Below are 16,101 nucleotides of genomic sequence, written 5' to 3'. Positions count from 1 at the left end.
AAATACAGTCATATCCTGAGGCGCTGGGGGCTAGAGCTTCAACATACAGATTTTGGGGGGACAAAATTCACCCCACAACAGTCTCCTTCCCTTCTCTACTCAGAACCTTATTAACTATGATGGTGCAATCTCACTCAAACAGAAGAACCAGGTCGCTGGGGCCATGCTGGGCCGTGGGAGAAGGGCTGTTCTGAGTAACCGCTCACTGCGCAAGCCCACTGAAACCCTGGAGTGTTTTCTCTGTGTGATGAGCCAGACTGCACACCTCTTCCAAAAGCCAGCTTATGTGATTCCCAAATGCTTAGACAGGCAAGAAATGACTTCTGAGTCACAAAAACCAGGGCTTGACAGTCTAGCCTCACTGAATAACAGCTGTGTGACCTCTGGAAAACTTCTCAGCCTCTCTGTGCCCTGCTTTTCTCATCTGTAGAATGAGTGGATACCATCTGCTTTGCAGGGCTGTAATGAAGATTTAAGGAGATGACATCTCCTTCATCAAGGAGATAAAGGTCCTAGCACATGGCTGGTACTTTTAGCAGCAATTAAAGTGAGTTAAATCAGAATCAGTATTTCTCTTCCTCTGAAACAAATATGAAATTAAGCAGGGTGCAAAAGGTATAATGTTTGTTGCCTGGAAGGACACTCTGGAAAGACAGTGAGGGTTTGTGCTGGATTACATGCCTGGGTTTGTATCCAACCCAGAGTTGGGAGGGGAAACCCAAGGTGGGACAGAGCTTGGACACACACCTAGGTGGCTACCTTCTCATGGCACCAAGAAGGGGCAAACCAGACCCTGTCCCAACCTCTCAGGGCTCCTAGCCCAGCAGTGAAACCAGATATTAGCCCCACGATGGATGCTCCAGGAGAGACATATAGGGTGAATGTGATGAGATTTATAACAAGGCCCTGACTGGTCTGGAGAGTCAGGGAAGGGTCCTCCGAGGCAAAGGCATTAAGCCGAGGCCAGAGGGTGAGCAGGAGTTATCCAGGCAGAGGGTCAGGCTGCTGGAGCCCCAAGACGGAGGGACACAGGGCAGCTGACAGGGCTGTGGTCTGGGGTCAAGGGGGGTTTAATCAGGAGTGTGTTACAGAAGTGCCACAGAGGCCTTTCAGGAAGAGACAGGAAGCGCCATAGAGTTGCATGTCCCACCACCCAGAGGAAATGTTAGAAACATCAAACAGCCGCCAAAGCCCATGCATCCGGCCACTTATGTTACGAATCAATCCCCACTCTGTCCTGCAACAGTGCAAAAAGCACCTGCTTCCCTTAGGATGTAAAACAAGAGCCAGAAACGTTATTGCACTGACAGGACTGGACGGACAATCTGAGTGACTGAGGGCTAGGAGGGCCATGGGCAGGTGCACCCACTTCTCAGAATGGAGAATGACTGCACCACCTACGCGAGCTGCCGTGAGGATTAAGTGTAGTAAGTGCGATGCGTTCAGCTCAGTGCCTGCGATAAATGTGCAATAACAGTGGCTGTCCTGGAGGCTGTTACCATCATGACTGAGGGGCAGTGTGGCGTGACAGTGACGTGCATGGGTTCTGCGTCCAGATGCCCCAAGTCTGAATCCCACCCACTTGCCAGCTGGGTGACTCTGGGTAGATTACTTAACCTTTCTGTGGCTTAATTTACTCCCCGGTAAAAGGGGGATGTTAATCTTGTCTACTCCACAGTGATGTCGGGCGGATCACATAGGTGAATATGTGCACGGTGACAGAGTGCTGTCTGGCACAGAGAAAGCGCTCAGTAAGAGGTGAAGGTGGTGTGGGAAGTGGTGAGGGTGATGGTGGGATGCAGCTCTGCTTTCGGATGGGGTCAGCACCATGGACAGCGCACAGGAGCCATCGGCCGCCTTGGAACCCAACCGCCTGGCCTTGCTGAGCCCCCAAAGCAGTGGTGCTGATAACAGTTTAACAACATGCTTTCTGGGTGAAAAGCTGACTTTGGAGATTCAGACTCAGAGCATTTCTAAGCAGACTCGCCCCACTTTCCTTATCTGTGGGAGGATGAAAAGAGGCAGCCTGTGAGGTGCTTGACGGTGGTCATGGGCTGGTATAGGTCCTGTGTTTATAGCCTATCAGCCCCTATGCTCACCTGCTGTGCTGCTCTCACAGCCCCCAGCACAGGAGGCACACCCCTTTGAATGGAGGAGAAAAGTGAGGCTCAGAAGGCCTGAGTGACTGGCAGGGTTGCTGCGTGAGTGTTGAAGGCAGGGTTGAACCCCAGGCTCTAGGGTTTTGGCCAGCACAGAGTCTGGTACATGGAGGGGCCTTGGTCGGTCCCCTCCTTAGCTCCCTGTGCAGAAAAGAAGCCCAGTCTACAGGTGGCCGAGTGCTGACCAAGATCTGGAACCGCTTCAACATCCAGCCTAGCTTCAGCACCTGCTCCATAAACGGGAATTAGGGGCTTGTTCCAGGCTAAACCTTGGGGTGATGCCAGCTTCCACCGTGAGAAATCGCTCAGTGGGGAGGAAAATCAACTGAACCATCTTTAGAAGTTTCTGGGTGCTAAAAATAAAGCAGAGGTCCGTCAGCTGAGGCCTCCTGTGCAATCTGTTACCTTTAAGATGCTTCAAACTCAAGAAAAATCACCCAGTGCCGCCTAAGAGCCTCAAAATGTTGGCATTAAAGGACTGAGAGGTTGTTTAAACAGATGTGGAGATGGCACTGGGGAAAAAGGGCTTCGACGACCAGAGAAGATGTAGGGATTTATGAGAAACAGCCTTAAGTATTTGAGGGGCCACCGTCTAAGGGAGAAAATAATACCGGCCAACTGCCAGGCCCCTTTATGTGAATGATTCCTTTACTCCTTACAAATATCCATATGATAAGGAATTTGGCCCATTTTGCAGTCATGGAAATCGATGACAAAGGAGGTAAAGCAATGAGTCTGAGCCCAATTCTGCCGGAGCCCAGAGCGCTTCTCTTTAGTGTCTGGGGTCTCGGAGCCCCCGACCCTGGAGCCCAGGTTTGCAAGGAGGCATCTATATCCTAAGACCAGATGGAAACTCTGAGCTTCCTCCCTCCAAAGTCACCATTTACAACCATTCATAAGCACCTACGATGTGCCAGACCCTGCATTATGCGTGGGGACACAGAGAGGGCTCAGCCTGGGTTCTTAATCCCAAGGGTTTCAGCAGAAAATGGGGGAGGCATTCATACTAACAGAGGATGAAAGCCCACTGTGACCAGGGAGTGTGGGCCCAGAGGGACTCGGACCAGCCTGGGAGGGGTGCAGAGTGGACAGAGCAGAGGTGACCAGGCAAAGGGGGCTGTCAGTGATGCATGTGGGCAAACGGGAGCCAGCCAGGCTACAGGAGGGAGAAAGGCTCCTCCAGAGAAGCATCAGCAGAAGGCAGAGCACTGCCCCCACCCCTGTAACACGAAGGGAAACCCAGTGACGTGAAGGTGTGGGCAAGCCTGACGCACAGGACTCTGGGGAGGTGGGCAAAGGCTGGTCACCAAGAGCTGCTGGGCACTGTTGAGGGATCTGGACATTCTCTAGATGCTGCTGGGGACCACCGAGAGCTCTACACAGGGGACTGATGTGGTCAGACCAGAGGCTCTGATGAGCCACTCTCAAAGCTCTGTAGAGGGCCAGCTGGCTGGGCAAGGTGGGATTCAGGCAACAGTCCAGGCAGGAATGGTACGACCTGAGCTGGGCCTTGGTTCGAGTGGAGAGGAGGGCATGATTCCAGAGCCATCAGAGGAGAATGGAAAGTGCTTGGCACGTCTTTCCATTTTGTGGGTGAGAGAGAGGAAGGAGGCTGGAAGCCTCGGTGACAGACAAAGGCGCTGCACCGTGTATGTGCCTGGCACACGGCAGAGGCTCAGGAAGTACCAGGCTCCTCTCCCTCTGTTCAGAGCAGCCAAGTCTAGAATTAGAAGAGGAAAGGTCCTCTGAGTCAGCTTTATCACTATTCTTACTGGTGAAAACAATGCACACTTTTTCTCCTTTATTAAAAAGGTTTTCCTTTCTCTTAAAAACCTTTGCTAAAAAATCAATTCTGCCTAAGTAGAAAGTGTTACTATTTGGACACAAGGAGATGGTAACATAGCAGAAAACTCCCAGTGGCCTTGAGGACTGAACAGCAGCACCAGGGCAAATCAAGACATTGAAGAGCAAGAGTTAAAGGAATGTGAACCCCTAGGTCCAGAATCCCCCAGGAGGTACTTGCTCAAAAGGTGTTTCAAAATTCAGAGCAATTCCCCAGCTCAGTGTGGAGTCACAGCTGCCTTTCTGGCCTCCTCCCACGTTGGAAATGAAACGCCTTTTCTAATTACTTGGCTGCTATCAGACCCATCGTCACACCTACGACCCACAGTCCTGACACCTTTCTTGCCAGGGGAGGCTGAACGCCATGCGACGGTGCCAGGTGTCTCTGCTCTGGGTCCCCGTGTCTTGTCACTCTAGTCACCAAGCCGCAGCAGGCCATGGGGAGCGCCTCGTGCAACATCATTCCCTGATGAACTGATCTCATGAAGGGACATTTCCACAGCCACCACATACCCTGGAGATTTCACTCAGCTGCTTCTGCCTGCCTAATTGGTACTTAGGTTCTACAGGCCAGGGCTGCTGTGAGCCTGGCCCTGGTGTCTCCAGCATTCTGTAACGCTCACGCTCTCCTATCTCTAAGGGCCAAAACATTTGTATATTTTGATCAACTAACAATTCATTTTCACAAAATTAAAGGCTACACACAGGTTCAACAGAGTTATGTGGCAAGATCTGCAGCCAGAGAAGCCCCTCTGGCATCCCACGGGGACCCCCAATCCACTGATGCTCCCCTCTTGTCACTAGCTGTCACCTCCTCAACCTGGCTTAGAGTCTGGAGCCAACCATTACTTTCACTCCCTTGCATATGCCATCAGCCCCACGTCTGCATCTTCACTTTGCAAACCCGCTACCCTGGCTCCCTTTCCACCTACTCTGCCCCTGCAGCCATGCAGCAAAACGTGGCTGGAGAAAAACTCACACGGCTGTGCTCACTGGTCCCGCTCATTCCGCACAGCACTTATCGCCTGCTCACGCACTGGATACTTGGTCTATTATACTAACGGTTTACCAACCTTAAATTACATGTCCGTTCCAGGAGGGCATGGATCTTTGTCTCTTTAATTCAAGCACTGGGCGCAGGGCCTGGCACACAGTAGGTGCTCACTAAATATACTGGTGAACGGTGTACCCTCCGATGTGTGGACAGGGCACCATCTGTGTTAGGAGGTGAAGCTGACAGTAATGACTGGGCAGGCCTGCCTGCAGTCCTGGGATGGATTAGTCCTCTTTTCTTAATAACAACTAACCTGTTCCAATGTCCCCTGGCCACCTTAGTCCAAAAGTCAGTTGTGATACAGCCCCATATCTACGAAGTCTATATTTTAACTATCGCTCTACCTCCCGGCTTCTTGCCCATGGCCACGCTCCACCCTACCCATCTCCATGTCTCCCTGGATCTACTCGGTCTCCTGGCTTCCAGACTCGTCTGCTGGAATCCATTCCACCCAAAACATACACCCACAGCCCCAGGGGGCCCCCTGCAAGGTGACCAGTACTGCTCCCCTGCTTACAGCGCATCGATAGCTTCTTATTACCTGACAGCAGTTAGGGAGTTGGACAGTCTTCAGAACACAGACTCAGACACCAAGCAAGGCTTTCAGTTATTGATACTTTCTAGTCCTTTTGCTGAACGAGGGAGAAGCTCTCTGTTTGCGCGATCATATCTCTAACACCTGAAGTACTTCCTCATCCCCCACGTCCGACAGAAAGAACTAGCCTGGGGGTCTAACACGCAGCATTTATGGGTCTGCACATGTGGCTATTTAACTCAAAATGTGAATTCATTCAGACTATATGAAATAAAAATTTCTGTTCCTCAGTCACCCTAGCCACATTTTACGTACTCCATAGGCACACGTGACTGGAAGCTACCATACCACACAGTGCAAATAGAGATCTTTTCCAGCATCACAGAAAGTTCTACTGGACAGGGCTGAAGAAGGATTTTATTCCCTTTTTTTTTTTCCACGGCATTTATCTCTACAGCTATCTCCTATTTATGGTATGTGATACGTTTTACTTTCATTTATGGTAGTAAAATTAAAGTCCCTTTCAAAATGCATTTATTTAGGCAAACTTAAAGCTACTTGACCTAAAGAAAATTAATACAAATTAGAAAAAGATTGGAAAAGTAAATGAGAGAACGCACGGTGTACAGACTTAGTAACACTTGCAAAGGAGGTTTGCAAATGATCGATGTTTGGAGATCGTGGCCCCCAGGAGTAAGTCCCCCACTGACACCATCAGCCAGGCCCGCTGCAGCTGTCCTGGCCACCCCCCACCTTCCTGCCTCATCACGTCACCCCCGCGCGCCCTGGGCCCTGCGGTAGCCTCCTCAAGCCACTTGGAGCATCCTAACCCTGCCTCCTTCTCAGTCCTCCCTGGTAGCCCAGGCACAGTGTGGAGACCTGAGTTACAGCAAGGATGGCACGGCTGGTACCACCCAGGTCAGGGCTGGGTCTCCCAGCAGTGCATGAGGCCTGAGGAAGAAGCTGAGTTTCTTCTATTTGTCCCTGTGTCCCCAGGGCTCAGCATGGAGCCTGGGACAGAAGAGAAATTGATGGTTAAACGAACGAAATTAAACAATCCCTTACACAGCTGCAGGGCTTTGAAATTTTTAAAGGGCCTCAGCATTCACGGTGTCATTGAATCCTTATAATAGCCCAGGGAGATAAATTGGTCAGGGCTTACGGTCCCCACCCCAGTCCTAGGATAAGGAAACCCAGGCTCCAGGAGGGTGGGTGCCGCTGTCCCAAGGCTGCAGCCCGAGGGCAAGGCAAGAAGCACTGGGCCAGGCCACGGGACTCTGTCCCCGGCGGGGGGACTTTGGGCCAAGCCCCGGTCTCCCCAAGCCTGCATCTCCTCATCCATAAAGTTGGGTGATGATAACATTGCCACTGATGGGCGGCTTTCATGTCACTGTGAGCGCCAAGTGAGATTGTGAATGGCAAGCTGCTCTCTAAGCTGTAGAGTGCTGTGCAGGAAGCTGAGTCCCACGCCTGCCCCGTTTGCAGACCTGGAGCTCCTGTGTGACTCCTCATTTTATTCTGCTGGGAAGCAGGTCAGCACCTCAGACTTGGCAGTGGATGTCTGTCTGTGCCGCCCACCACGAGGGGCCCCCAGCTCCTGGAGCAGTGCTTCTCCCAAGGAGACCACCCTTCCCAGATTCAGACACTGCTGGAGGTGGAGCTGACCCCTCCGGCACCAGGGAGGGTCCTGGCCAACCAGAGCATTGCACCCCCAACAGAAGTGGGTTCAGGGGTGCCCCTGAGGTCCAGGCAGAGCCCACGGGGTGCCACCTGGGGACTTGGTGGGACAGTTCAGAAACAGTGGGTCTCTTTTCTCCTGGACTTCACTCTGGGAGGGCGGGGCCTGAACTGCTGGTGTCAACTCACCACCATGTGGAGGCTGAAGCCAGAGCAGAGATCAGGAGCAAGAAGCAGTGAGAGCCATCCCAGGACACTGTCTGAGCCCCTGGATCCACCTGTATCCGCAGCTCTCTTGGTTCCATAAGTCAGTAAACGTCTGTTTTGCGTGAGCCAGCTGGAGAGGGGTGTTCTGACCCCTGACTAGCTGGTGTCTAAGCACCAGGAAGGGGTGGGACCTGCTGGGGTCTGTGCCTGAATGGAGGGTCCAGCAGAGGACCAGCCCAGCCCGGCCCTCTCCATGCAGCCAGACTGAGTTCCCACCCCTCAGAGCAGCTCCAGCCCCAGCTCCTCCTGGAACCTTCCCGACCATCCCAATCCACTTCTGCCTTCCAGGCCCCGAGCACTAAGGAGGGAGGAAGCAAACAGATGCTAACGTTTCCTGACACGCTTTAAGCACCGGTGTGGTGTTGGGTGTCTCACAGGGGCTCGCTGAAGGCTGCCGTCCTATGGGGGAAGGGTTAGGGAGGAGACCGAGGCTCAAGAGGGGTGCAGTGACTCGCCAAGGTCACAGAGCTTAACGTGGTAGAAGCAGACTCCCAGAGACTCCCAGTGGCTCCTCCGAAGCCCAGGCGTTTGCCCCGCACCCTCTTGCTGGGCTCAGGGAACATCAGATGCTTGCTCTCAGCCCTCCCAGCTCCGAGGTCTCCCTGCCCTGTGGTCTCTGGCCAGTTTCTGGCTCTTGGCCCCCCAGAAGCCGTTTGTCACTCCTTCTCTCCTCTAACCTCTCCCCCCACCGACTGCTCCCTTCTCTGCCCCACTCCCTCCCCGCCAGTTCTGGCTTCTGCTCCAAGGGACACAGCCCGATCCTGACCTGTGAGAGGACAGCACAGCAGGCACGACCCCCTGTGTTGGGAGCTTCTCGTGGCAGGAGCTGTATGGTCTCAGCTCTGGTTGTCCAGGGCCACCCGGCACCCAGCACCAAGTGGACAGTCAGAGACATCTCTTGGGGGCGGGGGTCATCCCACCTTCTTCCACCCCACGTCTGGGCAGCATCCTTCACAAAGGGCAGTTGGGTGGAAAGGCTGGAAATGAGGACTTGGGGCTGGAGGGCCTGGGTTTGAACCCAGCTTTCCACTGGCTGCTGTGAGCTCTAACCAAGTTAGCCCGGGCTCTCTGTGACTCAGTTTCCTCATCGTAAAGAACCTACCTCCCAGAATTACTGTAAGGATGAATCGAGTTCACTTTAACACGTATTTATCAGGCACAGAGCCTCACTGGGCATTATTGCTATTATTGTTGTTGTTGTTGTTGTTATTTGTCTGTAGAGTAGTGATACCTGTAGGTAGTAACCTGCCTGCTCTGTCCACTGTAGCCCTCATTGGACCAAGCCTCAGCCTGGGCCCCTCTTCAGGCCCACGTTCTTTCTTCACCAGTCAGTGGGGGCCCGAGTCAATCCTATAATCCTATTGCCCAGACACATGGGGCCACCAAGCAGGGCTGCCTACCTTGACCCCATCCAGTTGGGCTTATGACACCCCAGTTGTCCCTCTAAGCCCTGGGCGGGACCCCAAGGTTGTGCATCAAACACTGATGCACCTGCCTCAGGCCCAGGGAGGAAGGTCCAGGGAAGCCTTCAGTCGACTGTCTCAGGGTGGTCGGCCACCCCTTGCCCAGGAGGGCTGACCCAGGACTCCATCCCCTCCATGGTCCCCAGTGAGGCCTCCAGATGACGGGATGATGGCCACCCTGGAGGAGGCGAGGGGTCAAATGTAACCCTCAGCGGCCACAGTTGTAAAGTTTTCGTAAACTCATCATGATTCCAAACCTCGGCCTCATTCACGCACTGTGAGCCAGGAGGCACCCCGCTGAAGAGGCTGAACAAAGCAGAAGCTCCCAAGCCAGCTGGCTTACAGCAGGCCAACTGACGTCCCACCCGGGAGCCACCCGGCCCGCGGCATCAACCGTGGGGCCGCGCCACGGCAGGAAAGGATACTGAAGCTCCGGTCGGTGATGGCCAGGTGCCAGAGGTTGATGCGCAGGTCGTCCGCGGACATGTACGTCTCGCAGTCGCTGTTGACGGAGATGGAGTTGATGTGGTAGGTGTGGCCATTGGCGAAGACCCTCCGGGGGCTCACCTCCACCATCAGATCCATAGGCTTCAGCACGGGAACCTGCGGAGGAGGAGGGGCGGTCAGAGCAAGGGGAGGGGTGATGGGGGAAGGGTGCTGGCAGGAAACGTCCAGGGCCACGTGATCAAAAGGAGAGGCCTGGAGCGCGCCAGTGGGTGTCCATCCTGCCCGTGTCAGAAGTAAGGAGTGCCACGTGGCCACGTCCATCGGCACCAGCCCTGCAGGGAAGCCTGCCTCCTTTGCTTGGCCTCCTGGGATTGGTTCTGAACCTACTGCGTGACTTTGAATGAATGGCTGAACCCCTCTGCACCCCAATTTCCTCATTTCTAAAATGGAAGGAGAAGGTACTGAGGCAGAGCCAGATTTTCCACCAAACATTTGTGTCCCCTTGTCACGGGGAAGTGGCTGCCCAGGCAGGGACTACATTTCCCAGCTGCCCTTGCAGCTGGGTGTGGCCACATGACTGTTCTGACCACTGGGGTGTGAGCACACTGATGCCCGGCACTTGGGGGCCAAGGCTTAACGGTTAAGAGGCAGCTGTGCCTTCTCCACCCCCTTCCCTTTCCACAGCCAGAAGGTGAGGATCCAGGCTTTAGGGATGGAGGCACATGGGATGGAAAGAGCCTGTGTCCCTGCAGGAGAGCCGTGTGCCATCCAGGATGCCTACACCGGAGCTTTCCTTGAGTGAGAAATACATTTCTGTGTACTCTGCCCTGGGGCTGTTACAGCCGCTGGTGTTAGCGGAACTCGTACAAACTCCCAGAGACAGTGTCAGATAGCATGGCTTTGCTTCTCTCTGCACCCTCTGCCTGGAATGCTCACCCCAACTCCTCCTGCAAGATCTGGAGTTAACAGCCCTTTGGATGTACAGCCTGCCACACCCCTGCTCACCCCCAGCACGCTGCACACACTGCTATCAGGGCTCTCGGTGTGCACTGTGGGGTGTTTTGGGCACGACTCTCCGTTCCAGTAAACTGTAAAGTCTTCAAAGGTACAGACAGACAGACATGGCCTCACTGATCTCTCCCTGGCCCAGCCCCAGAAAATGAGGGCTGGCATTGCCATCCCCATGTGACCGATGAGAAGACTGGATGCCAAGATGAACTGGGCTTCCTAAGTCACAGAGGCAGGAAATGACAGAGCCAGGACCGGAAGCCAGGTGTGACTGCCCCCGGGGCGTCACGGCGCAAAGGTGTAGACCTGAAACCTGACTCGGCTTCAACCCTGCCCGGCCGCCTACTAGTGTTACCTCCATTGTGGCCTTCACCTCTCTGGGCCTCAGTTTCCTTATCTGTACACTGGGTAATGCTGGTGCCTGCTCAGGGCTTCTGTGAGGATTCTATGAGTTGATGCAGGTCAAGTGCGCCTGGAACATTACTCGGTCCACAGTGCCCTCCTCCCCCTCCTCGGGGGGTGACTAGGGGTGGCTGAGCCAGGGCTTACACAGACACAGTTTCCAGAGTGGGCCTGGACGGGGGTGGGGGGAGGGGGGTGCTGCAGGGGCAGTGGGAATTGTGCCCAGGAGAGAGGCAGCAAGGCCATCCTCGGAGTGAGGAACAGAGCAGATTCCGGTGAAGGGGGATGCAGACCTTTGTCAGCTACCTGCAGGGCTCCTGAGCCCCGGGCAGCAAGCACCAGGTAGAATGGCATGAATCCACTCAGAACTGGGTGGCAGCAGGTGATGGGGGACCCACTGCTTGCACTCATGTGGGAGAGAAGACAATAGGCTGATACACGTGTGTGTGTGTGTGTGTGTGTGTGTGGTCTCAGGAAGCAGTAGGTGCTCTAAAGAAAAATAAAACAGGTGAGGGGACAGAGCGACAGGGAAGCAGGGGCTGGTGCCTGGCTGGAAGAGTGACCAGGAGGTGACATATGGGGAGGGGCTGAAACAGGCTGACGTGGGACCCTAGAGAATCTCCTTCTCCCAGGGGACCTCCCCCAAACCCACCTACTCTTAGGCTGGGCCTGGGGCTCCCTGGGGCTCCCAAGGCCCTGTAATCCCTCATTATGGCCTTGACCACGTGGTAAGTTGTTGTCTTCTTGTTTGTTTCCCCAATGGACTGGGCAGCACTTAGGGGCGCTGTGTGTCTTCTTGTGTTCATCTCTGTATCTCTGGTACTCAGCCCAGGGCCCAGCACAGACAGGTCTTCAGGTGAATGAGTGAATGGGTGAGTCAATGAACAAATGAGCTATGTCCCTCCCTGGGGGACAGCTGAGATGGGAGGTGACAGCTTTGGTGCTGCAGTCGGGGTGGGCAAGCACTAAGCATTCCTTTTGGTACAAGGCAGCTCTGCAGCCACGGTGAGATGTTCTCATGTACCAGGGCGCCCAGTGTGAGCCTGTGTGGGTGTGTGAGCCTGGGTATGCGTGCATGAGTGTGTCAGTGTGCACATGCATGTGCTCGAGTGTGCATGTGTGTGTATGCACCTGGCTCTGGGTGGTTCTTGTGTTGAGTCTGTGCTTCGGGACTGTCTGCTCGCGTGTCAGTGTTGGTGTGTCTGGGCCCCTCTATGGGGCCTTCCGCATGTCCGCCGGTGTCAGATATTCTACGTCAGCTCTGAATCTTGCCTTCCCTTCCCTCAGGGCGTGGCCACCACCTGCCCTGGGGATCCCTGGAGTCTCTCTCAAGCCACACCTGCTCCTGGAGAGAAGGTCAGGGCATCGCTGGCCTAGCAAAGTCTCAGCATCTCAGTCTGCTCCCCCCTCCTTCCGGCAACGTTGTTTTCCCCTGGCAGCCTTGGAACTGTTCACCCAGTGCTCCAGCCATGCACCGCCATCCCCAGGCCATATTTCAAAGCCAGAAAGCAAAAAGAGGAGAGGAAGAGGGAAGAGAAACCTGCCCTGAAGGTTTGGAGGTTTCATGAATAAAACTTTCCCCGTACCCGCGCTCTTCCAGAAGGTACAGTATGGTCAAGATGAAGGCCAGGAGGACAGACACATGAACACTAAGGACAGAGCAGTGTGGGATGCAAAAGGCTAGAGGGGACAGAGAAGGATAAGGATTCATCTGGCTCGTGTAGGAAAGACTTTCAGAGGTGGAGGCTAATAGGGTTTTAAAGGATGAATAGGAGTTCACCAAATAAACAAAGTAGAGAAAGCCATTCCTGTGTGTCCCTGTGTCACAGAGCTGACCTCCAGTGTGGGGGTGACTCCACGTCTTATTTCCTTGGGGGCCTGGGTGCACTTTGGGGGTAGGCACTCAATCTCACCTTGCTCAGCTCTGGGATTCCAGAGACCTAGCACAGGGCCTAGCAGAGAGCAGGTTCTCGGTAAATAAAAGCTACCTCTAGCACAAATGGCCCAGATTAGGTAGAGAGCTTCCCAGGGTTCGGGAGGCTTGGGTGAACTGGGGAGGAGACAAGGTGAGAGGCTGGATGAGGAAAGACCCAGGCACCCACGTTCTTTCCCCCTTTCTTCTCCTTCAGCCTTAGTTTACAGTTAAGTGCCATTTCGGGATGTGTGTGACATACAGAGAAAAATCTCAGACGCTGGGTGGGAAATAAACAAGATTCCCATGGGCCACTGGCTCTGCCGCAAATGCCAGGCCAATCAAGAGGTGATAATTGCCTCCTCCCACCAGATGAAACCCTCATAAACTTTCTTGGGGCTTGGAGGTGGGGGGAGCGGGGGGCACCCTCACTCCCGTTATTCAATGTCAAAGCTAATTGGCTCCCCTGCTTTCTCAGAATTTATTTGTGCAATTTGCCAGTCATTTAGAGGCCAATGTGTTTAAACATTTATTCCTCCTTCTGGGAACAACATTGATTGCCATTTCATATTTATGACAGTCGGCTGGGTGCTGAGTGCGGGGTGCTTGCTAAGCCGTTGCAGAGAAAACGAATCGTTATCTCCTGTTTGCTGGTGAGGAAACTGAGGCACAGAGAAGGGAAACGGCCACAGCCATCTGACCAGCGGTGGTGGGTCTGTGAGCAGTTTGGGAGCCTGGAGGGGACTTAGCACCACCGCGGCACCAGGCAGCACCACTGCCCGCTCGGAGCAGCAAACACAGCCACGGTAGGAACCCAGGGAGACAGCATTCCGTGTGATGTGAACTCAGACCTTTCAAATCTGAAGAGCGCAGTCACCTCCTGACGCTCATCCTCGTTCAGTCTTGGGACTCAGGCCCCCTCCCTGAGCAGGGCCTGTCCCAGGCTTAGACCGGATCTGCCCCCAGACTCTTCATTCACTGTGGCCTCCTGGTGCCTAGAGCAGGGCTGGGCGGCACACAGCAGGTGCTCTGTAAGTGTGGCTGAATGAATAAATCTGGCATCACCTCCAGCAAACACATGGGTGGCTGAAAGCACCCACCCTCTTCCAGGCCGGTTCTGGAAGCCAGGGACGGACAAGGCGGCTTCAGTGTGCTTCCTGCAAGAAGCCGCTAACCATCCCCATGGCTCCCCTGGGAGGCAGGAGCTTCACTTCCACTTCACGGAGGAGACTGGATGCTGATGCTGACTGTGGAGCTAGACTTCCCTGGGTTTGGATCCAGCTCTCAGTTTCCTCATCTGTAAAATGGGGATGACAATCACATACCCACTATAGGATTTTGCTGAGGACTGAATGATTTTATAGCCAGAGTGCTTGGGAGACACATGCTCAAGTGTCTGTTCTTGTTCCAGATGAGGAATCAGAGGCTCGTGGTGGCCAAGAGCCCTGCCCAGGGTCACACCACCAGGATGCGGTGGAGGCAGGATTTGAACCCGGGTCCTGTGACTCCAGAACTCTTTCATATCTCCCAGCCTCCCCGCTGAAGAAACATGAGTCCTTTTGCTTTTCATCGCGTTGGGAGCAAAAGCTTGCCTTCACACGGCTCTGCCACTTAACCCTTCCAGGCCGCTCTTACATCAAGGCAATCTTTGCACTGAGCCTTCATAAAGGCTGCAAGAATCACAAGTTCTGGGTGTCCCTCTGACCCTCGGCAAAGGGCCGGGAACCCACAACGCTCCGCTCACAGGTTCTCCTCCTGGCTCTGCCACTTGCTCAGCTGAGCTGCTCTGGGAGAGTTGCTGCCTCTCTTTGGGCCTCGGTTTCCCTATTTGTATAAAAAGGGATTAGAGAACCTGCTCTCCAGCCTCGGGTGCAGCTGAAAAGGGCTTCATGGACACGCATCACCTTGCCTCATCCTCACGGGACTTCCAGAAGAAAGAGGATCCTCTCTGCTTTGCTGGGGAGGAAACTGAGGCACAGAGCAGGAAAATTACGGCGGCCACCCAGCAAGTAAGCAGCCCGGCTTCTTAAAGTTCTGGATCGGAACCTGACCGTGGTTCAGATCGCCATGGCCCTTCCAGTCCTGAAATCCTCGCTGTGTAATAAATAAAGCACAAACTGCTCTTCGCTTGCCGGAACTGTCCGTGTGCCACATCTTACCTGCAGTGACGTCACCGTGGACAGGTCTTTAAGCTTCCCCTCCTCATCTTTCAGGTTATAACCCTCGGGCCTCTTATCACGTTCGGTAATCTTCCATAGTTTGATAGTTTTATCTTTAAAAATAGAACAAAGTGAAACAAGACACATGATGAACACCAGCATGGAGAATGGAGTACCCACTCGAGTCTGCTAGATAAGGGTGCATCAACCCACAAGTTCCTTAACCTTATCCTGTTCTTGGACGTGAAGTTTCTTTCTAATTTGACTCCTTCTGTCAACTGATGCTACAAACATCTTTGCAAAGGGAACGTTTGTCGTCATGCTCGAGCTCCTCACAATGGATCCCAAAGGTGAAACTGTTGGGTCAAAGGGCATGACCCTTTCAAGGGCAGTTATCAGTCTTCCAACTAATTTCCGCAAAAACTGTACTAACAAAGCTTCCTGTTTTTTACACTTCATTGGCATCCTATTTCCTGAGATGCATCCCGCCCATCCAGAAACTCAGCTCTGCGGAAGCCTCACTTCTCTGGAATCCTGCCAAGAACAGCAAAAGAGTAACCTTTACCAGCTGAGACGGTTCATTTTAGATGTCAACTTGGCTAAGCCACGCTACTCAGATATTTGGTCAAATGTGTGGATGTCACTCTGAAGGTATTTTCTAAGATGAGATTAACTTTTAAATCCATGGACTAAAGCAGATTATCCTCCACCATGTGGGTGGGCCTCCTCCAATCAGCTGAAGGCTTTAGAGGAAAAAGACCGAGGTCCCCTGAGGAAGAGGGAGCTCTGCCAGCAGATGGCCTTCAGACTCCCAGGCCCTTCGCTGGGTCTCCAGCCCGCCCTGCAGATTTCGGACTTGCCAGCCTCCACAATCAGGCACGCCAATTCCTGAAAATAAACCTCTGCTTATATATCTATATCTAAGTCTACGTCTATATCCGTATCTGTCTACACTCACACACACACATACACCCATCCTGTTAGTTCTTAGTACAGCACCCAAAACAATCGCCTCCATGCTCCTGAGGAGGAAGGGGAGAAACTGCTATCAATTACGGGGTGGGAAGCTTTGAGGGTGTGGGTGTTAGGAAATTCCTGAAGCTGCCCTTTCCTCTGAAGAGGCAGGCAGAGAACGACACTCTGTTAAATGATTAAAAACAAAAAAGCAACACGTGA

The 16,101-nt window shown here is 53.6% G+C and overlaps 1 protein-coding gene across 2 annotated transcripts in view; it reads right to left on the bottom strand.

Moving 5' to 3' along the window:
• PPP2R2C (protein phosphatase 2 regulatory subunit Bgamma) overlaps positions 1 to 16,101 on the bottom strand; it is a 137,541-nt gene that overhangs the window by 33,975 nt on the left and 87,465 nt on the right. For both annotated transcript variants that reach the window (XM_022582451.3, XM_022582450.3), the window contains exons 4-5: positions 14,926 to 15,038; positions 9,423 to 9,600 (exon numbers count right to left, since the gene is read on the bottom strand). In XM_022582451.3, coding sequence (XP_022438159.1) covers positions 9,423 to 9,600; positions 14,926 to 15,038 — 291 coding nt within the window. The remainder of the gene's footprint in view (positions 1 to 9,422; positions 9,601 to 14,925; positions 15,039 to 16,101) is intronic.

This window comes from Delphinapterus leucas, chromosome 5 (assembly GCF_059928025.1).
Source record: "Delphinapterus leucas isolate spDelLeu-1000000601 "Yukka" chromosome 5, BTC_Dleu_Yukka2, whole genome shotgun sequence".
Classification (NCBI taxonomy): Eukaryota; Metazoa; Chordata; class Mammalia; order Artiodactyla; family Monodontidae; genus Delphinapterus; species Delphinapterus leucas.
Note: the sequence above shows the minus strand (reverse complement) of the source record. Positions and strands in the feature narration are given on the sequence as shown.